Here is a 25,416-nt window from a genome sequence, read left to right as displayed (position 1 = left end):
AAAATATAAAAAGCCCTGTTGTAGCGCCAGTGAAATAATCCAAGATAATAATCGATGAAAGTCTGAACGCGCGAGAGCGTCGTCGGCACCTAGCTAAAGTCATGTATCGACGCGCCAGCGCGTTATTGGCATTGAACGTGTTAATAGGTAATAAAAATTTTAAAGCGATTCATTCAATTGTTTAAATTTCATTCAAATTGTTTATCCCAGAGAGCTTTTTTTTTGCAATAACATAAGTCAGAAAAAAATGATTTTAGAACCATTCCGCAGGTGTCAAATGAAAGAGCATGAGCTAAACTTTCAAATTGGTTTAAAAAAAGTGAATAAAAAATACATTTATTACTAATAAATAATTATGCAAAAGTATCGTAAGTTTTTCCTTATAAACTTTTTGAATAACTTTTTTCAAAAAAATCTATTTTTTACAGTGTTTTAGGTGCACAACTACCAAGTAATGTTATGTATATGATAACTGATGAAAAATTGTAATAAATATGTATAATTTATTATATAAAAAATAAAAAGTTTATAAGAAAAAATTTACCATACTTTTGCATAATTATTAATTACTAATAAATGCATTTTTATTCACTTTTTTTTAAACCAATTTGAAAGTTTAGCTCATGCAGTTTTATTTGACATCTGTAGAATGGTTCTAACATAATTTTTTTTGGGTTAATGATATTGCAAAAAACAGCTCTCTGGGAGAAACAATTTGAATAAAATTTAAACAATTGAACGAATCACTTTGAAATTATGTCACATATTAAGCATCAAAGAACCCTCATTTGACAAAAATTTCAAAGCTGTACACTTATTTTTACAATAGTTATTGCGAAATTAATTTTTTTGAAATTTCGACCTTTTTTCGCAGTTATATTAACAATAAATGAGTATATTAAACTTTGTAATACGCCATTTTAAAGCTTTTTCCATTCTCTCGAAGATTTTTGTACTAACAAAACCATAACTCATACTGTTTTCCATTAATTTGGAAAAAATGAAAAAAGGCCATTTTTTAACACTAAATTGTTTATAGATAAAAATGGCCGCAAGATCCTACGCAGGAAATACTTACAATTTGTTCTTACAGATATTACCTGTCGAAAAAACGCTTCAGTACCCTCGCTGTTAAAGTGTCATGGAAAAAACCTTATTACCCTGGACTACATGTATATGTTTGCATTATATACACCAAAACCTATAAAAATCGTGGAAGCAGTTTCCGAGATAATTAAGTCGTTCTATACTTAAAACGCACCCTGTATATCTCAAACAATTATTCGGTAAATTACAACAATATACCAACCTTAATTTCATCGGCGTAACTCTGCCATTCGTTCTGAGTCATCTCCATCATTTTACCCAAATCGTCAGCTTTCATCAGAGGTACTGAGCTGTTCAACAGATATTTCAGTACTTGGCTCATGCACAAAATTTCTTTTCCTTTTTCTGGAAGTTCTCGAACGAATCTCGGCAGGAAATGGAACTGGGAGCAACCCTCTTTGTCACCAGCGGCTTTGAAGTCTAAGTCGACCAGTTCCAGGATTTCGTGGAAGAGAAATTCGGCTGAAAAACACACATTACTCGCACATTTCAGTTTAAAAAAAGACAAATTTACTAAAAAATGTTCTACATTACAAAAGTACACTCTGGGGCAAAATTAACCTCCCACCTTAAAAATGAATAATTTTTGATGTCTCGAATTTCCTAAACCTGTAGTCCGATTTAACTGATTTTTTTTATGTTATAGCCTTATTCTTTAACAATATAGCTGTAATAATATTGTTGCTAATCAGGCAAATTTTCATTGTATACCGGGTGTACGAATAAAACTGTTTTTTTTTCAAAGTTCGCATCACCCTGTGGAATATTCTAACATTTGTAAAATACTGAAATTAGAACCCAACTATAGCCTCATGTTTTCTCAACATTCTGTTTTTTTAATTCATTCACTTATGTTGGACCATAAAAAAGTTAGGTACTTTAACAACTAGCCCTGTTCTTCATCAATACAGGGTGTTTTTAAATAAGGATGGCAAACTTTAAGAGGTAATTCTGCATGAAAAAATAATGACAGTTTGCTTGATAAATGCGTCAGCAAATGCTTCGTTTTCGAGACAGGGGGAGTTGACATTTTTCTTGCAAACTGACGATTTATTTATTGCTTTAAAACCGGTTGATATATGCAAATGGGTAGGTTTTAAGACGTAGTTATTGCACATTTTTTGACATACAATTAAGAATTTAATATTCAGCATTGGCGCGCATACGGGTAATATGCGCGAAAATTTACCCGATTAGCAACGATATTATTACAGCGATATTGTTAAAGAATAAGGCTATAACATATTAAAAAAATCACTTAAATCGGACAACAGGTTAAGCAAATTCGAGACATCAAAAATGACTCATTTTTAAGGTGGGCGGTTAATTTTGCCCAAGAGGTTTAAATAGTCATCAAAAAATTTAAATAGTAACTTACTGAACAATTCCAGCTCACGCACGGTAAAATTCTCGGGTATTCTTTCTTCTATGTATAAAATAGTGTACTCAATATTAAAACGGATAACCTAAAAAGAAATATATGATAACATGCATGAAAATCAAAACGTAGACTATATACCTGGAAGTCTCCAAGTGATCGAGGAGACAATATTGTAAGAAACCAAAATGATAATATAAATCAATGAGCAATTTAAAAACTGCATAAAATCGGGCAATCACAGCTAGGCTAAAGAGAGTCTGTAAAAATCAGAAAACCTCCAAAATATCACTAGATGCACTTCAAGACCCATGTACTCTAAATAAGGTTTCTCAAGAAATAAACAAGTTCCACGAAATTAGACTAGAAGATACCAACAACTTATGACTTAGACGATTGCTGGGAACAAATGAAAACGACAATAATCACAGCAGCTGGAGAAAATCTTCTAAGACAACAAACAGTTAAAAATGACCGGCAGTACAAATACATAAACACAGAAAAATATAATGTCAACCAACGAATATAGAATGGTTATACAATGAAATACATAAAGAAATCCGAAAAAGAATAAAAGTAGCAAAAAGACTACAAGAATCTAATCGTTTACTACAATCGGACTACTTGTAAGGTGTATCAAGAGGTTTCAACTATTCTATTAAGTTTGATGTCAGACAGGAGTTAAAAGGTTTATAATCGGTGGTGAAAATATTAATATCATCAGATACGCAGATGACACCGTCATAATGGCAGAGAGTCTAGAAGCAGGGTTGGCAAAAACCAAGGTTTTTTGCTAAAAACCAAAAAAAACAGGTTTTTTGATTTAAACCAGGTTTATTTGGTTTAAACCAGGTTTATTCGATACAAAGTATTATAAGTCTTTATGAACTTATATATACTTAAGTATACTTTAAAAATGAATAAATTATTTTATAACATAATAGTAATAACAATAAAAAAATTATTAAGATTATTTCATTTATAGGAGAGTCTGACCAATAGAAAGCTACAGAAATAAAAATTAAAGTGATAATTTTTGATAATATACCGTCGTCAAGCATTACGTCAGATGCCCTTCGTTACTTTGCAAAAATGAACATTCAGTGACAGTAATGACAATTAATGTTTTACAACTTGTCACAGAAAAAACCAAGAAACACGTTTAGCAAATATTCAGGTGAAGATATCAATAAAATATTAAATAAAATATTTTAAAAAGACAGTATTATTCATGAAATAATCTCAGCGAATTGCCCTCGATCTCTAAAATTATTATCGACTTATTGCCCTCGTGCCACTTTGACATAATTTGAAATTAAAACTGTCAATGGGTCACTCGAAAAACAAATCGATAATTTTAGAGCTCTCGTGAAATTACTAACGACAACTTTTATTTTTATTTACACACACAAAATTAATATAACAAAAAAAACCTTAAGATTAAAAAGGGTTCAAGGCAGGTTTTGTTTATACCTCTTTAAATCTAAGTCTAAAAAAAACCTCTTTAAATGTAATAATATTGAAATACCTTAGTTCGAAAATACAAAATTAGAATTTATTTATCTTAAGTTTCTTCATTTTCGGCAGATATGTATTAAAAACTTTAATAAATAAAAACACCAGTTTGTTTTTTTAAGCCAGTTGGTTTAAACCAGTTTGTTTTTTTTTTCTTAAAAAAACCAGTTGGTTTAAACCTTGGTTTAAACCCTGTCTAGAAGACTTTCATACCCTGTTGCACGCTGTAAATAACGAATGAATTCAAGAGGGTTTAACAATCAACGCAAAGAACAAAAATGGATCGTGGTCGTAAAAATTAATATTGAAGGGTGAAACACTTTAGATCCTGGAAAGAGTGGAACACTTTAGCTATCTGGGTAGCTGGATTCATTGCAGTGTTGAAAATGACCAGGAAATTTCGACCAGAATATAACTTACACAAAAAAGCTTTATTAACTGGCGTTCTGTATTGTGCAGTAGAACTCTGGTCATTGACCAGACGTCAGAGTATTAAAGTGCTACTTCTGGTCCGCTTTGTTTTATGGATGTGAAACCTGGACAACAACAATAAATCTTAATAAATTAGAAGCGTTTGAGTTGTGGTGTTACTGTCGCATGCTTAGAATCCCGTGGACAGCACACATATCTAACGAACGTGTTTTGTGGACTATGCACATAGCGAGAATTGATCAACATCATCAAAATGAGGAAGGTCCAATATTTCTTTCCTATAATGAGAGGACCTAAATATGGTTTACTTCGGTTGATTATTCAGGGCAAATTCAAAGGAAAACGCTGGGTCTGAAGAGAAAAAAACAACTCTCCTGACAAGTCGAACAATTGAGGAATTGTTTCATATAGCTGCCGACCCAGAAACATTTCATCAGCTTGTTAATACGACGACAACCAAAGATTGAAAACAAACACAGCACACAAAAAGAAGATAACCTCCAATATATTGTCAATACAAAAAGCCACTTACCTTGCAATTTGGTAGTTTTTCTAGAGGATGATGCGAAAACATGGAAAATCCCTCAAAGATGAACTCGTGCTCATCGAAATGTATGATGGTGGGAGTCTTGATCAAAAAGTTCGTCGGGGGAGATATCGTGATGCGGTAATGAAACAACCTGTTGGCGTTATTCGAGTCCATCTCGCACGGTGGCAAATGCTGTTCGCCTGGATAGATACCGTGACGTATGCCGGACTTCTTGGATTTTAAAGAGCAGCGGCACAAGGGACCGTCGTTCATTTCGCCAGGCTCATTAAACCTGGAATTATTTTAAGATATAGTAAATTCTGTCAATAACGGCCACTAAAATTGAAAGATGTTTGGAAAGAAAGATATTTAGAACTTTGTTTATATATTATGTACTTATATAATAAGCAAATATAATTCTGTACATAACCGGAAACCTACTCAAACTACTTTAATATTATACTAATACAAAGCATAAAACAACATACTATACGGGTCGCCCATGTTTCCCCAACTGTCATCAATACGACTAACTTTAGTGCATGTCTATTATTAATTCAGATGTACTTTCCAGTTTACGTCAACTTTGACAGATACTTGTCAGTGTACGTACGTCAACTTAAAAAAAAAACACTATAATTGAGCATAAAAAGTAGCAGAGGAAGCAAAATTTTAACTTTATACGAATTAAAAGGTCTTGAGATTGGGTATCGTTTCAACGTGTTTTCAATATTTATTCCTTGTTTGAAAAAGTGATCATAACAACACTGAATATAGCCGCAGTTGGCCGTGACGGCACACTCCGGCGGTCTTTCAGATTAAAACAAGACATACGTAATTTTTTCCACGGATAGCTTTGATTCCAATAATTGTGGATGGCTCGTTATTAATAATATAGGTATGCAAAGTCCGCAGATAGTGTGCTACTTTTTTTTATAAACAAAATGGCGCCCGCCAAAAATTTTCAATTTTTGCTCTATATTTCCAAAGATTTTAACTTTACACCAAAAACACCCAAATAAAAATTCACCGTAATTAAATTTTGCATAGAGACGTGTTTTTCCCGATTTACTTCGACGAAAATTTTCCCCGGAAAATGCGGGTTTTTCCAACAAAATCTTTAATTTTTAACTAAAATTTTAGATAAGTAATTGTTTATCTATAATTAAATAACTTGGTAATATAAAAGCTCTTTTCGTATAGATTATAATTCCAGAAGCCGATGGAAATTGAATGAACAGTTTAGCAACAATTGAATTGTTAATTAAAAATTTACGGTCGCTATAATAGGTAATCACAATAATTATGATACATAAGAATATAGTCGGTTCGCTAAACTCATACACAACTGGCTAGTGATTTTAGTAAATAATTTTGTATTATAATTCCTAAAATTGTCAAAAAATAATTACTAAATAGTTAGTAATTTTGCCAAAATTGACAAAAATCAAAAAAATTACCAACTAAAATCACTAGCCAGTTGTGTCTGAGTTTAGCGAACAGACAATAACTATGATTTTTGTATACAAAGACACTTTACCTTCTTGGGTGTGAAAAAATATATGTCCAAAATAAGTCCGGAAATGAGTAAACTGACTAATTTTAAGTAACTTTTGTTCTATAGAGCTTTTACGCCAAGTCAACACTTTTCGAGTTATTTGCAAGTGAATATGTTCATTTTTCAACAAAATAACCACATTTTTAGACGGTTTTTCGCAATTAACTCAAAAATTAAGCATTTTGACGAAAAAAACGTTCTTAGCAAAAATATAGCCTATAAAAAAGTAAAAAAAATGGTGTACGCTTTAGGTCTCTGGATCTCGCAGAACCAGAGTTATAGCCAATGAAAAATAGAATATATGAAAAATATTCACCAAATTTCAAATAGAATATTTCGACGTGAAATATCCAAAAAATTAAGCACTTTTTGGGGAAAACCTATTATAACTTTTTTAAAGTGTTTAAAAAAAGCTTTATTTTTGTTTTTACAAAAAGTTTCTAGCATTAAATTTAAGCAAGTTACGCTCAAAATAAAGTTGGTCCCTTTTGTTTTTGCAAAAAAAAATCGGGAAGACCACCCCCCTAATTCGCAACTTAAATTAAATTATTCGTTACCGCTCCACAAATTATTTTACTTATGTTGTGTTTATATGATCTGTAAGTTTCATCGATTCAAAGTGCTTATTGTTGGAAAAATTTGGTTTCAGAGTAAAATTTTTAAAAATTTAAATTTTGAAAAATATGCTTTTTTTTCAAAATAACTTAAAAATTGTTAGAGATACCAAAAATCTCGAAAAACAAAAAAAAGTTAGATTTGCTTTTCTGAATATCATGTATTTTTTTGTTTTTCTATTGGACAAAAATTATAAATTATAAATTTTTTTACCAAAACCAAAAGGGACTAACTTTATTTTGAGCGTAACTTGTTTAATTTTGATGCTAGAAATTTTTTTATAAAACAAAAATGAAGCTTTTTTTAAACACTTTAAATAAGTTGTAATGAGTTTTCCCCGAAATGTGCTTCATTTTTGGTTATTTCACGTTAGTATTTCATTTGGAATTTGACGAATATGAACCTATATTTCATTTGCTATAACTCTGCTTCTACTAGGTGTAGAGACGTGATGTATACACCATTTTTTTTAAATTTTTTACAGGCTATATTTTTGCTAAGAATGTTTTTTCCACAAAATACTTACTATTTGAGTTATTTGCGAAAAACGGTCTAAAAGCGTGGTTATTTTGTTGAAAAAATGGACATATTCACTGCCAAATAACTCGAAAAGTATTGACTTAGTGAAAAAACTCTATAGAACAAAATATACTTAAAATTAGCCAGTTTATCCATTTCCTGACTTTCTTTGGACGAAAATTTTTTCACCCCCAAGAGGGGTTGACAACCACCCCCAGGGTAAAATCACATATCGGCACAATATCACTTTTTTTCTTTGACTTGTTAGCTATGTGTATGCCAAATTTCATGTCAATCCAAGCGGTTCTTTACAATTTAGAGATTTTGCAATATTTTACCGTTAAAGAACGGACTAGTATTGGAAAAAAAGCGGCAGGACGCTTCTTTTAAAAGAAAAAACGTTTAATTGTGATGAGTGGTTCCTGAGATACAACCGGTCAAAGTTGACCGGCATTTACGGCAAAGATATAAACAATAGGATCATAATTTTCAAACCATCACCTTTTTATTTTTGTCCTCTTTCTCCACACCAATTGTCATATCTTCAAAATACTCATAACATATATTATTATAATAAAAACTATCGATATTACGAGTGAAAATTGCCAAATTGGAGAAAATGTAATCTCAAAGTTCAAAATCGGTATACGTTAAAAAAATGCATTTTCTCGGCTTCCCATGGACCAATTTTTTTCATTCTTTTTTTGTTCCCAAGTAACTCGAGTAGAGCCATCTAACTAACGCATTATTAAATGGCAAACTTGCTAACGCATTATTTATAAGAAAAGAAAACTTACATATTTTTTCCAGTTGTAGACTTTTTTTAGATAAACTTACTACAAGTGTACCTTTTAACGTTAAAAACACAAATATGCTCATTTGAAAGCTGTATATGTAATTATTTAAACGGGTTGTATCTCAGGAACCACTCATCATAATTAAACTTTTTGTCTTTTAAAAGAAGCGTCGTGCCGCTTTTTTTTTGTGGTGTGTCAAAGCCGTGTCAAAGAAAATGGTCGCAACTTTTGTGTCAAAATCTGGACATGTCGCAACAATTGCTTTAGAAGATCGAAGAACGGTTACTTCTGATTGGTATATAACCGTTTGTTTACCAGAAGTTATCGCGAAACTCCGACAAAGCAACACACAACGGCGAATCATCCTACATTATGACAATGCAAGTGCATACACTGCCGAAAAGACAATAGAGTTTTTGGAACTTCAAAACATCAAATTGTTAAACCATCCACTGTATAGCCCCGACCTAAGTCCCAACGACTTCTTCACGTTCCCAAAGATCAAGAATTTAATGCGTGGGCGACGATTCCAGTGGCCAGAAGAAGCCATCGATGCCATTAAAACAGCGATTTTGCAGGTGTCAAATGAAGACTGGAATAACTGCTTTACCAATTGGTTTGAACGTATGCAAAAGTGTATAAATCTTGATGGGACATATTTTGAAAAGCAATAAAGTACTGTGACACTATTTATAATGCTGCTCACAACCTGGCTTATTTCTGATCGAAGATTCGAGTCGTTACGAGAGAATACGAGTCCTTACCACGGCATTCGCATTCGAGACGAGCGCTACCGAAGTATATAAGAAGGAAAACTCCGTCAGCAGGCCAGTCAGTCAGTTATCGACGCGTAATAATATTATTGTATGCGAATCGAGTTGTACGCCGTGTATTTTATAATGTATTAGTTATCGGAATTATTATGTTTAGTTAGTAAAATCATACATTTTGAGTTTGTAAATAAATTAGAGGTGTTAGTTTGAGTTATTTGTAACTATTTAAATAAATTAAATAAGTGATGTAAAATAAAATAATATAAAGTAAGTCTTCCTTTATTTAAATTAAACTTATGCCTAAAAATATAAATAATAAAATAGTAAAGTCAGTTTCATAACAGTACTTTGAGTCTATTGGGACCGTGTAAGTTCGGCAAAGCGACCTCTATTTCTACGCTCTGTACTTTTATTCGCACTTTTAATTATATTGGCCAATTATATTAGTCCTGGTTGCTGGATAATTGTCAAGGCCATAATCCAAAAAAATAATAAGAAGAAAAAATAAGATGCAGGTTATGTTATGCAAACTTAAACAATTAGGCATTCCAAATCACGTGATATAATATGGCTGCTGGATGGCGAAACTGTCATCCATAGGCGTATCCAATGTTTAAACCACTTCATATTTAATTTGCTATCACAATTTCACAAATTTCGCTACACAATTAACAAAAAAGCAAAACCAAACAGGATATTCTTTACAAATTTGTCAATATTCAATGTAAACATTAGATACGCCATGACCACCCCCCTTAACTATGTCTATGGCCATCTCAGTTTAGCCATCCACCGACCACCACTGACAGTTCATTGGAATCCCTAATTGTATGTAGTAAATAAAATTGATTATTAAAATGCAGTACTGCAAGCAAAATACAATTAATTAAATTTACTTTTATATAATAATTGCATATCATATCAATATATCAATATTGTGGAGCAATATATAATTTTTCTGCTTCAATGACAGAAGGTATGAAATATACGTCAATTTGACAATTTCAATTGACAATATGAATTATTTAGGATAGTTGCAATATTTCTCCGCGACTCGCGCACGGTCGTTTCTCGTTTCCCTTCCAAGTACTTGCACACCGCGAATATATTGTTTTATGACTATATGCAAAAAGACAACCTATCGTACTACGTTTTATTTTTAACTTAACTTTATGTTTAACTTTTTAAAAGTATGTGTCAATTTTTGTTTGTTTTAAATTTTTCATCAGAGATAAGCGGATTGGATAAATTTGTTTTTTTTTTGTCAATGAACTGTCACTGTCAATAAACGCTAAAGTCTTTTAATGAAAACAGTTCGGTAAATCAATTTGAAATTCTGAAATATTCCTTGATCTAAGTATGAAGTGGTCAATGCCCTAAAAATTTTAAATTGATGAGCTTACCACATTTCCGGGTGAAGTCGGTCAGGATGCTGCTGCTTTCTTTGTAGTTCTTCCATTGTACAGTCTTCTTCGTCGGTTATATCCGCGTCCGAACTATCGGAGCTGCTCTGAGCTTCAGCTGTAACGAAGGCGACAAGTTAATGTAACAACAACATGAAGACAGCAACTTAAGCTAACCTAATCTAAATTGGGGCGTCCCAAAAATTGCAGAAGTAGTTTTAATAAAAGCTTTAATTTGCCTATAAAAATTATGTTAGAAGCGAAGATATGGTAGGTACTCCGAAGCATAGATTGCAGAGAGGTACACAGTTGGTAACGAATAAAATTGAAAATATTAATATAAACAAAAATGAAATGTTACGAATTGAACTGAAAACGTTATAGTGCTGTCGCCAGGGGGGAGGGTACAACAGTCTCCTTTATTTAGATGGACTTACCCAAGTTTTTTTATGTATTTTGACCAGTAGAATACGAATTTTTTGGATAACAGTTGATCCGGATGTCGATAATATTGTTATAACAAAAAACTTGCAAAATTACAAAAAAGCAATTTTTCGCAAAACAAAACATTTTTTTTGTATTTTTTGGGACATTCTAAGCAAACAATGTCCCTACAAGTTTTTTCGTAGGATACATAGTTTTCGAGATCAATGCGATTGAACTTTAAAAAAATCGAAAAATTGCAAATTTTGAAAACTTTTGAATAAAAAATAAAATAGCAATTCTGCTTGCAGCATTTGAAAGTTCAAGGCAAATTAAACAAGTTTTGATTTTTTGCATTGATAAAAATTAATTTTTCTATTGTTAAACAACGCTATTGAACAAATAGTATTTGCGCGTTTTCAGGCGCTTTTGTGATACTATAAGAAAAACGTATTTTTAATCTAACCTCAAAAGTATAAATATAAATAAACATGAACTAGTCACAGAACATAAATTTTGTTTGATATTAATTTGACGTTGGTTGTGGGATCCGTACTCACCGGAGGGACCGCAGACGTTCGGATACAATTAGCGTCTCTTTGCAAAGACAATGACGTCGACTTTGCAAAGTAACAAGACACTTACTCAACACACACACTACACATTACACCTGACTTAGTGATAAGTTATACAATTACGTGGCTAAAGGTTCTAGTTCTAAAACAAGGCCAGAATCAGAGAAAAAAAAATTTGACGTTGGTATTTTCTCCGATAAAAAAGCGCCTTCAAATAGGCAATTTCTTCGTAGCACGCATAGCGGGCACGCGTGAAAACGCTCAAACACTATTTGTTTATAGCTTTGTTTAACAATAAAAAAAATTAATTTTTAGCAATACAAATAATCAAAACCGATATAATTTGACTTGAACTTTCAAATGCGGTTAGCAGAGTTGCTATTTTATTTTTTAATCAAAAGTTATTCGGGTTCAAAAATTGCAATTTTTCGATTTTTTGAAAGTTCAACCGCGTTTATCTCGAAAACTATGCAGCCTACGAAAAAACTTATTAGAAATTAATTATTAGCTTAAAAATATTTCTGCTTAGAACGACCCAAGAAATATATAAAAAAATGTTTTTTTTTGCTAAAAATCGCTGTTATGTAATTCCTCAAGTTCTTTGTCTATAAGAATCTTATCGATATCCGGATCAGCTGTTACCCGAAAAATTCGTGTTCTACGGGTCAAAATACATAAAAAAAACTTAGGTAAGTCCACCTGAATAAAGGATGCAGTTGTACCCCCCCTGGCGACAGCACTATTATTATTGGTTACCGACTATCTTTTATACAGCTATCCTATGTACCAAGTGCACGTCTTTGCTGTAAAGTACAAGAGTTATACTTACTTTTGTGTTTACATAATCTAGCTCTATTCTTCCTTGGAGGAGGCACATACTTCGGTTTCTTTGCGTTCACCTTCCTCGCCCTCGTCACCAAGCCCTCCTCAAACTCATCACACAGCTGTTTGAGCTTCTGCGTAGCATTCACTACCGTCGGCTTTTCCAGGTCTCTCTGGTAATACAGTTCAGCTGGTGTCGAACGCGTCCAGATGTTTTTCTCGTTTTCTAGAATATCTTCGACAGTCATGGAAGCTAGCTCCTCCAGTTTGTCGGAGAGTTGTTGCTTGGTTGAGCAGTAGTTCTTGCGCCATTTCGAAAGGAGTTGGTCTCTTTCGGACTCGGATGGTATTTCAGAGGGTGTGGGCTTCTTTGATCTGCGAAATATTTTTTTAGATTAGGTGAAGTTTTTGGCAAAATTATGATTTTGATGCTCAAAGCATCTTATAGCTGTTAACTCACTTGTGTAGTTTTTGACTGTGTAATTATTGATATTATATACATTTTTACTGTTAATGGATGTTGTTACATATGGTTTTATGACCAACCGTTCTAGTCTGCTGTCATCTACGTCTAAACTACCTGTTATTAAGAGCGAACAGTAGCGATCAACAGGTAGCCACAAACGCGTTCCAAGATTGCGGCTCTAATTTTGAATATTTTGTCGAGATATTTGGCACACATGTTCGTAATATAATAAAGAATGGCGGTACACAGCCCAATTTCAGAAATATGTTAGTATGTGGAAATTACTCTACAACTAAATAAAATATTGAAAAAAGGAGCCTGTACCGCCATTAAGAAAGACAAAAAAATACACTTTCTTCAAATAAATTTTTTTATCGCATTCCTAGATTTTGTGTAATCTTGGAACTACTAAAAATCGATTTTTTTATAACAAGAAATCGAACATCACTGACTTGGCAACATTTCGCGCCTATGTGTATAAAAATTATTGTTTTTGATAGTATAAACGTCACTGTCAGTGTCGAATTACCGACGCAATGTTGCCACACTTTTGAAAGTTTGCAGAACTTTCGCAATATTGGACCGCGTTTGTTGACACCTGTTGATCGCTACTGTATCACCTTAAAATTAGTTTGCTAATTTCCTTGGAATACCTTATTCTCTGTATTCTAGTTCGCAATCCAGATGTTTTCTTCCTATATTTCACTTTGGTACTCATCATACGATATACGTATATTGAAAGATCTTCTGCTGAAGAGCAAAAGATCAAACAGATTAAAGAAATAGTTCAAAATGTAAAGGCAAACACATAAAGGCAGATAAATTAATCAAGAAAAAATGAAGGATGACAGATGAGATCCTGAATATGATCTGGACGAAAGAAGAAAAGTCAAAAATGACCCGGATAGATATAAAACGAAAAATATAACAATAACAAGGAAAATCAAAGAAGCGAAAGAAAAGGAAGCAATGGAACTGATTCTGACGGAAACATGATCTTGGACAAGCAAAATAAAAGAAGAACGTGGAAAGAATACCTAGAGAAACTATTTGAAGATCAAAAAGATAACACCTTTGAGCTAGAAGAACAGTTAAATGATGGACCAAGAATATTACAGCAGAAAGTTTGTTCTACAATAACAGAGCTAAAGGATGGCAAAGCAGTAGGTCCCGATAATATACAAGCAGAACTACTCAAACTAAGGAACATCAAAGAAACATGAAACGTGAAACATTAATGTGAAACATGAAACAAATAAATTGTAAAAAAAAGTAACCGTTTCATGTGATATGCTAATCGATGACTATAAAAATAAAATTTGTATAGTCGGCAATGGATAGTGACGTGGTCGTTGCTGTCGGTGCCGCTCTTTAATTGCTTTTTAATATTAAAGAAACGTGAAACATAAAACGTGAAACATAAAACAAATAAATTGTGAAGAACGAAACCGTTTCATGTTATAAAGTGTAGGAAACAGAGGTTGAACTTCACAAACTCGACACAAGTCCGGTTTTATTTATTTTTAGTATATCAAGGGGTGCTTTTAATGAGACTAACTTTTGCTTAAAATATTTCGCCCCAGAACACCCATTTTCATCCCTTTAAAGAGGGTAGTTTGTGGTTTTTGCGAAACGTAGCCCTTACTGTACGTTATTGCAAAAAATTCCTTAATAGAAATATGAAGAGGACTATATTTCCTACAAATTTATTCCGCGACAGCATATATCTATCACACACCGTTTAGCGGAGGTGGCGCCCCAAAATTGACAAGTTTTTAAAAAAGATGTTTTAAAAAAATTATTTTTCCCTAACCGTAATGGGAATCAAGAAGCAACCCAGCGGCAATTAATCACAAATAAATGTCTGATTTTTTGGTATACGTTTCATTTAAGGGCATTGTCGATTTTTTAAGTACAGGGTGTTAAATTTTAAAAAGTTCCTTTTTATACCATCTGAACCGCTAAAAAACCTTTCAGCGATTACCTATATACAAGTGTTATTTGCAAATTTGTATAATTCACCCCCATATTTTCCCTGAAACCACCCCAAAAAAAAAAGGAAAATGAATAAAGAAAATATGCAAAAATTTACTCTGGGCCACCACTGTGGCTTTAGGGTACAAAGAAAGTAAAATATGTATAGGTCATAATATGTAGCAGACAGTGTGTTCTTTTATTTGTCATAAGTATGTTATTAATAAAATGAATAGGTGACGAAAAAAAAACAAAAACTGGAGCCCGCTAAAGCATTTCTGAGGTTTGCGGCTCCACTGTGCCGTATCGGTTGCTTATACGAAAAAAATGCATAATACCTTATTTGTAGAGCAAATAGTGGTCTTTAATTCTGTATAAGCGTTGTTTCAAAAAATATATATAGGTAATGAAAAAATCGTAAAAACATGCTCGCGAAACTTATTTTCAGGGATAAGGGTAGTTTCCGCAGGGATGTTGCTTGCAATAACCGTAATATATTATAAAAAACCCTACTGACGGAGTAGGATTTTCCCTACCCCCTTTAAAGGAATGAAAATGGGTGTTCCGGGGCAAATCTTTTAAGAAAATGTTAGTCTCATAATAAGCACCGCTTGATATACCAGAAAAAATTAAAACCGGACTTGTGTCGAGTTTGCGAAGTTTAACCTCTGTTGCCTACACTAATATACTAATCATAAAAACAAAAATAAAATTTGTATAGTAAATAATAGAAAGTGATGATGACGAGGTCGTTGCTGTTGTGGAAACTCTTTTATTACTGTCCAAAAATCATAACCATAGTACATAATATTTGGTTGCAAACGAATTAAATACAACATAATCATCTTGCTAAATTTCAATAATTTTATAGAATAGTATTAAAACATTTACATTGTTTTATTGTCGGTCCTGGTTAAAAAAAAACGATATTTTCTTGCTATTGTCTATTCGAGTACCACTCCAGGTTATAACTGTACAACTCTTCGTTCTGCTCCACCACAGAAACCAATGCAATATTAAATTCTTGGTCGGCATTTATTTTACGCACGTAATTAATTATTCAAAACAATGAAACTGATATCGAAAAATAGAACACGTCCTATTTCATGAAACACGTTTCAAGAAGATAAAAATGTTTCATGGGCATGAATCACACTCGTTTCATAGATATGCGGACGTCTATTTGTTTAGCAGTGTTTTATTTCCATGAAACGTGTTTCACGTTTCATGTTTCTTTGGTGTGCGCCTTCGGAAGATAAAAATGTTTCACACGCATGAATCACACTCGTTTCATTGGTATGCGGACTTCTATTCGTTTAGCATTGTTTTATTTTCATGAAACGTGTTTCAGGTTTTATGTTTCATGTTTTACGTTTCATGTTTCTTTGATGTGCGGCAACAATGAACAACGAATCAATAGATAAAACGACTCATAAAGATACTCAATAAGATATACAACTCTGGAGAAATACCAACAGAATGGTTGAAGTCTGAGTTTATTGCACTTCCAAAAAAAAACAGGAGCCAAAGAATGCGAAGAATACCGTACGATAAACCTCATACTCATAAGTAATCTCCTAAAATTGTTCCTAAAGATAATCCATGAGAATTTACAAGCTCTGTGAAAGTTCGGGTCCACAAAAGAAGAAAAACTGTGTTCCCAGTATAAGTCTTTTTCCAGACTATATCCTGGACATTCTTAACAGTTTACAAACCTTTTTATTGAAGGACTCCTGTATCTCGAATGTCCTCTAGATGGCGTTCTAGTTCTAGATCTTCGTCGTCGTTTGTATTCATAACTGCGGCTTCTACTTCTACGTCTTTGGCTGTATCTAGATCGGCCTAAAAATATAATATACAGCCATAAAAAAAATCGTAATGAGGGGTTGCATTCAAATCTCTTATTTAAGGGGTTACATAGGTCTTGCGGGTAAAAAAGTTACTTTTTAAAAAAATTATATCTCGAAATCTAATTTTTTTTTATTTATAATTGGAACATGTAAAAGTATAGTACTTAAGGTATTCTCAAAAAAAATTTCAGCCAAAAATATTCATTTTTGTAGAGTTGACTGCAATTTTTCGACAACAGCCCTTTTTTGCGGTGGGCAGCATAACTAAGTCCAGTCTCATCTGAAATCAAAAAGTTTCTTGTAGTTTATACCTCTGGCTAGTGAATGAACGAAGGAATTTTTATTATATGTTTTTTATATGTTTTTGTTTTATAAAAAAAAACTACTTAAAAATGGTCATTTTTGAAAAAATGAGAAAAATTGGGGTCGAAAATGTGTTTAAACTTATGTAAAATCTAATTTCATTTTTTTTTAATTCCTTCGTTCATTCACTCGCCAGAGGTATAAACTACAAGAAACTTTTTGACTTTTTGATTTCAGATGAGAGTGGACTTAGTTATGCTGCCCACCGCAAAAAAGGGCTGTTGTCGAAAAATTGCAGTCAACTCTACAAAAATGAATATTTTTGGCTGAAAATTTTTTTGAGAGTACCTTAAGTACTATACTTTTACATGTTCCAATTATAAATAAAAATAATTTTTAGTTTTCGAGATATAATTTTTTTAAAAACTCACTGTTTTTACCCCCAAGACCTATGTAACCCCTTAAGTCTGATTTATGTTAGAATGCGCTGTGCACGAAACGGCTGTTTTGCGGGAATCGTGTGATATGAAAGACATTGTGTAGTTTATAGTACACCGTGACAGAACGACAACGGGGACGGGCACCGTCTACCAGCCGTGCTCGCAGAGTGGGTGACGATTATTTTCCCGTGCCCGTCCCGTGCCGACCATTCTCCGTTCTAACATAAACTACATGTCAGCGGTTGCAACGTGCTATTCACTGAGAACTGTTCTATTACGCCAGGGCAGATAAATAAAAATGAGCGATTTCAGGGTAAAAATCAATACAGGTATTTGAAGGTGCTAAATCGTAGGGGGGACATAGTTAATTAAAAATACATACAGAGGTACTCGCAAATCAACCTCAGTTTTTTATAAACAAAGGCTAAAGTCAGAAAATATTGTTTTTTGCCTGTAGCATTTTTTGTATCATGTTTACAGCAAAAGTTTTATTATGAAAGTTGTGTATCATAAAAAAACGATTAATTTTAATTTTGATTAGTTAAAATTGATAAATAATTAACCGAGATAATTGTAAAAAACCACATTTTTTGCACTATTTTGTAAATGTTAATAACTTTTACTAAATATGCCCTAAGGAACATATTGTACCTTAATTATGAGGATATTATGTGCTTTTATTAGAGTGCAAAATATCAAGAAGATCGTTTTGTTAGTTTACGAGTTACGTTAATTGTTTATCCAAAACGTTGAATGTTTAAACATGTATTGTTGCCCCAGGAGTATTTTCAGAGATTTTTAGCAAAGTGAAATGAGTTTTTAAAGACTCAGACTACTAAGAAATTAAAAAAAAATGATACATATATTATTTAAATGTTCTTAAACAAGTCGTTTAATAAATAGCGAGTTTTTTCCTTATAAACATTTAGAATAACTTTGTTATTGTTCACGACAAATAATTATAATTAGTTGTATCAGAAAAGTGGTAAAAAAATTCACATTAAAAACTAAAAATAAACTTTCTATGACCAATAATACCCAAGTTATACTTTTTTTTTTTTTAAATCATATCTGTATTGTTTATAAATATTAAGAGTCGAAATTTGCAAAAAATCATAATAGACATATATATTTTACATTTCAATTAATAACTACAGTATATACTCTATTTAAAATGAGTAATAACCCTTTAAAATGAAGGTACTCGAGCTGACTTAACTGAGACCGTGTGATGGGGGAAGGATCTCTGCGTCCGCTTTCGCGCTTCGAGATTTTGGTAGTGAAAGTTCAAATTGGAGCACTTGAAAAATTTTACAATAACTCCGCTTCCAAAGAACGTAGAGCCTTCATTTTTTTTAAATTGGGGTAACTGGACGAAATAATAACGACTAGCTAATTTCCATTCACCGGAAAAATCGGGAAATTCTGGAAAATGGACTTTTTTATTCAACATTAATTTACAACGTTAACACTAATATATTTTAATAAATATTTTCATAACATATATTATAAATTTGTAAATAAATAATAAATGTATAGTATATATATCTTTATATATATACAGGGTGGTTCATCGTATTTGCCTCGGTCTCTGTACGGAAAACGACTTGATATTTAAAAAAAAATTCTTGACAGCAATTTACAGGGCAATTAACACTACAATCTAAAACTAATGAAAATTATACAGGGTGCTTCAAAAAAGAGGGGTATATTAAAGTTATATTTTCTCTTATGGAACACCCTACTCGTGAGCCATTTTTGAATTTTCCTTAAAAAATAAGCTATATTTTTATAAGGGTTTCCTACACGTAAATACATGGTGTTTTGATTTATTTCGATTTTTATAAGAATGTAAGGTTTAAGAAAAAAAAAATTAATATCTACTAATCTAAGAATCGGTGACAAACTTTTTCTTGGATCTTTATAATAGACTATTCAGCATATGGGAACAGATATTTATTGTAATAATATTTATAATTATTTAATCGTACATATTTAGATTTAAAAATTAATTAAAAACAAAAACATTCAACAAAACTGAAAACATAAACAAGAACATACCTCATTATAGGGCCAAGGGGTTTTAATGTGTATCTACAAAAACACATAATAAGTATGTGTTTTTGTGTTTTGTGTTTCTCCACAATACACCAGGGTAAAAAAATAAATATGAGCGATTTCAGGGTAAAAATCAATACAGGTATTTGAAGGTGCTAAATCGTAGGGGGATATAGTTTATTAATAATACATACAGAGGTACTCGTAAATCGACCTCATTTTTTTTTATAAACAAAGACCAAAGTCAGAAAATATTAGTTTAGTATAGTTTACAAAATCTCAAGAAGATCTGTTTGTTAGTTTACAAGTTATGTTAAATGTTTATCCCAGACATCGAATGTTTAAACAATCATTGTTGCCCAAGGAGTGTTTTCAGAGCTTTTTGGCAAAGTGCAATGACTACTTAAAGACTCAAAGTACTAAGAAAGTTAAAAAAAATAATATATTTGTTTTTTAAATGTTGTTAGACAAGTCGATAAAACAATGGTAAGTTTTTTCCTTATAAACAATTAGAATATCTTTGTCATTTTTTCTGATAAATAATTATAATTGGATGTGTCAAAAAGCTGGTAAAAAAATGTACATTAAAATGAAAAAAAATTTCTAGGACCAATAATAGCCAAGTTATACTTTTTTATTGAAAAATCACATCTTTATTGTTTATAAATATTAAGAGTTGAAATTTTTAGAGCATGGTAATAAATATCTATATTTTATATGACAATTAATAAGTACGAAATATCTTCTATTTAAAACGAGTAATAACCCTTTAAAGTCAAGTTACTCACGCTGACTGAGCTGGGACCGTGTGATATGGAAGAATGTCGGAGTCCAGTTTCTCGCGTTGAGATTTTGCTATAAAAAATTCAATTTGGAGCGCTTGCAAAATTTTACAATATCTCACCTTCCAGAGAACGTAGAGCCTTTAATTTTTTTTGGGGTAACTCGACGAAAGAATAACAACTAGCTAATTTTCATTGGCCAAAAAAATCGGAAAATTCTGGAAAATGTATTTTTTATTCAACATTCATTTACAACGTTAACACTAATATATTTTGATAAATATTTTCATAAAATATTATAAATTTGTGAATAAATATTAAAATATAATTATAGTATGTATACAGGGTTGTTCATTTTATTCGCCTCGGTGTCTGTACGGAAAACGAATTGATTTAAAAAAAATTCTTCATAGAAATATACAGGGCCATTAACACTACAATTTAAAAATAATATGAATTATACAGGGTGCTTCAAAAAAGAGTGGTATGTAAAGATATATTTTTTATGGAACACCCTACACCTGATGAAATTTTTGAATTTGCCCTTAAACAATAAGCTAGACTATACCTAAGTACAGGGTGTTTTGATTTATTTCAATTTAAAAAAAATGTAATGTTTTAGAAAAAAAAATAAACAGGTATTTACGAATCTAAGAATCGGTGACAAATTTTTTTTTTGGATCTTCATAATAGACTATTTAGCATATTTAAGCAGAATTTTATTGTAAAAAAATTTATAATTACATGATCGTACAATTTCAGGTTTAAAAATTAATCGAAAACAAAAACGTTCTCAAGTTGAAAAAAATGTATAGATTATAATTATTGATCTTCGTTAATTCTACACAGTTTTTGTACATGTTCATCAATTTCTTTCACATTATCCATAATTTCTTAAAATAAATCAATTGTACCGAGCTTTGCATAAATTGCAAAGATGATACTGACGAAAAAAGATGCTACAACCTTTTGACAGTTATTATAGATGACAAAAGTGAAGTTGAAGAAGATTTGTTTAAAAAAATTAGGGATAATATTTAAGAAATTAATAAATCTGTACAAAAACTGTGTAGAATTAACGAAGATCAATAATTATAATCTATACATATACATTTTTTCTTAATTTGAGAATGATTTTGTTTCCAATTAGTTTTTAAATCTAAAAATGTACGATTAATGGCCGGTTTCACCAATGACGAATAGTAGTTTATTCTATGATTAAAGTTATTCGACCAATAAACTGACATATCTCCATTTTACTAACGTCAAATAAGACTTATTTTATTTATTTATCAAAGAAATACTTACTCTTTGAGTAAATTGGGAAGTTAATCTGACTGTAAATATTTAGAAGAAAGTAAATTCGCCAGTTTCACTTTAAATTATTAAAATTATATTGAAACAAAATATAAACTTAAACATCTAATACATTTTATTCGACGAATAGCATTCATTGATTTATTTGTTGTTGGTGAAACTGGACCTAAGTAATTATAAATTTTGTTACAATAAACATCTGTTTAAATATGCTAAATAGTCTATTATGAAGATCCAAGAAAAAATTGTCACCGATTCTTAGATTCGTAAATATTTATTTTTTTCTAAAATTTTACATTTTTCTAAAAATTTAAATAAATTAAAACACCCTGTACTTAGGTATAGTCTAGCTAGCAGCTAGCATATTGTTTCAAATTGAGCAATTCACAAATTTGATCAGGTGTAGGGTGTTCCATAAAAAATATATCTTTAACATACTACTCTTTTTTGAAGCACCCTGTATAATTCATATTATTTTTAGATTGTAGTGTTAATAGCTTTGTATATTTCTTTGAAAAATTTTTTTTAAATCAAGTCTTTTCCGTACAGACACTAAGGCGAATAAAATGAACAACCCTGTATATAAATAAATATATACATACTATAATTATATTTTAATATTTATTCACAAATTTATAATATTTTATGAAAATATTTATCAAAATATATTACTGTTAACGTTGTAAATAGAATGTTGAATAAAAAAATCCATTTTCCAGAATTTTCAGATTTTTCCGGTCAATGAAAATTAGCTAGTTGTTATTCTTTCGTCGAGTTACCCCAATTTAAAAAAAATTGAAGGCTCTACGTTCTCTGGAAGCTGAGATATTATAAAAATTTTCAAGCGCTCCAAATTGAACTTTCTATAGCAAAATCTCGACTAGAGAAACTGAACTCCGACATTCTTCCATATCACACGGTCCCAGCTCAGTCAGCGTGAGTAACTTGATTTTACAGGGTTATTACTCGTTTTAAATAGAAGATATTTCGTACTTATCAATTGTCATATAAAATATAGATATTTATTACCATGCTGTAAAAATTTCAACTCTTAATATTTATAAACAATAGAGATGTGATTTTTCAAAAAAAAAAAGTATAACTTGGCTATTATTGGTCCTAGAAAGTTATGTTTTTCATTTTAATGTGCATTTTTTACCAGATTTTTGACACAACCAATTATAATTATTTATCAGAAAAAATGGCAAAGATATTCTAATTGTTTATAAGGAAAAAAACTTACCATTTTTTTATCGACTTGTTTAACAACATTTAAAAAACAAATATATTATTTTTTTTAACTTTCTTAGTACTTTGAGTCTTTAAGTAGTCATTGCACTTTGCCAAAAAGCTCTGAAAACACTGCTTGGGCAACAATGATTGTTTAAACATTCGATGTCTGGGATAAACATTTAACATAACTTGTAAACTAACAAAGAGATCTTCTTGAGATTTTGTAAACTAATAAAGGCACTTAATTACTTCATGATCAAGGTACAATAAGTTCCTTACGACCTATTTAGTAAAAGTTATTAACATTTCCAAAATAGTGCAAAAAACGTAGTTTTTTGCAATTATCTCGGTTAATTCTTGATGGATTTTAACTTGTAAAAATTCAAATTAATCGTTTTTTTGTGATACACAACTTTCATAACACAACTTTTGCTGTAAATATGATACTAAAAATGCTATAGGCAAAAAACAATATTTTCTGACTTTGGCATTTTTTTATAAAAAAATGAGGTCGATTTACGAGTACCTCTGTATGTATTTTTAATTAACTATATCCTCCCTACGATTTAGCACCTTCAGATACCTGTATTGATTTTTTTCCCGTTTTTATTTTTCTACCCTGGTCTATATTTTAATTGTTTTTGAACAGTCCGGCATGTCGGTGTGTTTATATATTATTATATTATAGTTACATTCTAAAATATCCAAAAGTCTAAAAAAGTATAAAAGATCCAAAAATCCCATTAAGAGGCTACAGTAGCGATCAACAGGTAGCAACAAACGCGGTCCAAGATTGCGACTGTAATTTTGAATATTTTGTCGAGATATTTGGCACACATATTAGTAATATAATAAAGAATGGCGGTACAGAGCCCAATTTGAGAAATATGTTAGTATGTGGAAATTACTCTGTAATTAAATACAATATTAAAAAAAACAAGTCTGTACCGACATTAAGAAGAACAAAAAAATACACTTTCTTCAAATAAACTTTTTTATCCCATGCCTAGATTTTGTGTCATTTTGGACCTACTAAAATTTTTTATTTCTAACAAGAAATCGAACATATTATACCTATTAATAACTAATTAGGCAACATAGAGAAATTGTCACTGTCATTTTGACAAACCTGCGTCAGATTTTCTCTTATCTGTTCTGTGATCTTTATCGATATCTGTTCAGTGCAGTAGTGTATTATTTTAAGAATTCGATATTGTTGTTTCATAGGAAAGTAGTGTTTATTTATAGTTAATTTATTATATTTTTGTGTAATAGAACGAAGTTGTTGGCCTATTTGAAAAAATAGATTATTGTTAATTGTGAGTTTTTGTTATATGTAGTAGGTAAGTATATTTTACATAAAAATATTTCGAATTTTAATGCGAGTATATAAAGTTAGAGTGCCTTTGGCGCTCTATGAACTAAATAAAATAAGACGGCTCTTGTTTCGCTTCACAACGAAATAATTATTTATTATTATTATTTCGTGCAAATACCTATGTTAACATAAAATTTTCACCCATTTTGGTTTATTTTTATAAATATTTATTCAGCCGTGTGATGGATGACCGAAGTTATATTTAACGTAAAGTTATCCTGTAGTTAAGTTATAATCCTCGAATTGGTGTGATGTATCATATTTAACTTAACTACTTGCCTTATTTCTTGACAGTTCTTGAGTTATCTGATATATCAACTGTCACTTTATAACGCGACGTTAAACCTCAAGTTATGAGATAACTCTGTAGTTATGTAAGGTTAGGCTCATCTTTTGACTTGTTTGACAGAAATCAAGTGAATTTAGAAGCTAATAATTTAATAATTAAGAATAGAAGGGTAATACAATTTTAAAAATTATACAAAAATCAAATCGAGAGCTTTCTATCCAGAGTTGCCAGATGATATTTTATAAATCCCCCACTTAGAAACTGAAATTCCCTCAAATTGAAGCTCAAATACATTTTTGCCGCATTTTAATAAATTAGTAGTCAAATGAATAGAACAGTAAACCAAAATTATACTACTTATCAACGAGGGCCCTGCAAATAATTAATAGTTCCTATCGTCTCGATTATATGGGAGTATAATATACAGTTATATGTACATTCTCAAATTTAATTTACCATGATCCCTTAAAATCCTCCATAATTTTCCGCCCCCAAAAAATCTCACTACAATTTCTACTTTTCCCTAGACGCTTTCAAATTACCCCAAAGTTGTGGGAAAATACTCCAAACTGGCAACCCTGTTTCTATCTACCGTTTGAAATACCACCGAACCCGAACAGCTGTTTGCTGTTCGGCAATAGGGCTTTTCATCGATTGTCATTTGTTTCGAGCTTCTGTCATATGTCGTATAATCCGTGTATATTAATATTATCCACAGATTATACAACATATGATAAAAGCTCGAAACAAATGACTGTGAATGAAAAGCTCTATTGACGGTGGCCGACGATGGGTATTTACTTTTATGGTCAACTACCCATCCTGTAGCATGTTCCGAACAATCTCTCGCGCTCACTCCAACTTGTACTATTTCTACATA

At 31.3% G+C, this 25,416-nt stretch overlaps 1 protein-coding gene across 2 annotated transcripts in view; it reads right to left on the bottom strand.

Annotated features, from left to right (window-relative positions):
• LOC114334431 (ribonuclease 3) overlaps positions 1-25,416 on the bottom strand; it is a 113,342-nt gene that overhangs the window by 64,013 nt on the left and 23,913 nt on the right. For both annotated transcript variants that reach the window (XM_050659623.1, XM_050659624.1), the window contains exons 3-8: positions 16,602-16,728; positions 12,454-12,821; positions 10,627-10,744; positions 4,965-5,253; positions 2,486-2,573; positions 1,310-1,569 (exon numbers count right to left, since the gene is read on the bottom strand). In XM_050659623.1, the coding sequence (XP_050515580.1) occupies positions 1,310-1,569; positions 2,486-2,573; positions 4,965-5,253; positions 10,627-10,744; positions 12,454-12,821; positions 16,602-16,728 (1,250 nt within the window). The remainder of the gene's footprint in view (positions 1-1,309; positions 1,570-2,485; positions 2,574-4,964; positions 5,254-10,626; positions 10,745-12,453; positions 12,822-16,601; positions 16,729-25,416) is intronic.

The sequence above is a fragment of the Diabrotica virgifera genome, chromosome 8, assembly GCF_917563875.1.
Source record: "Diabrotica virgifera virgifera chromosome 8, PGI_DIABVI_V3a".
Taxonomy (NCBI): Eukaryota; Metazoa; Arthropoda; class Insecta; order Coleoptera; family Chrysomelidae; genus Diabrotica; species Diabrotica virgifera.
This window is presented reverse-complemented; position numbering and strand designations above follow the sequence as displayed.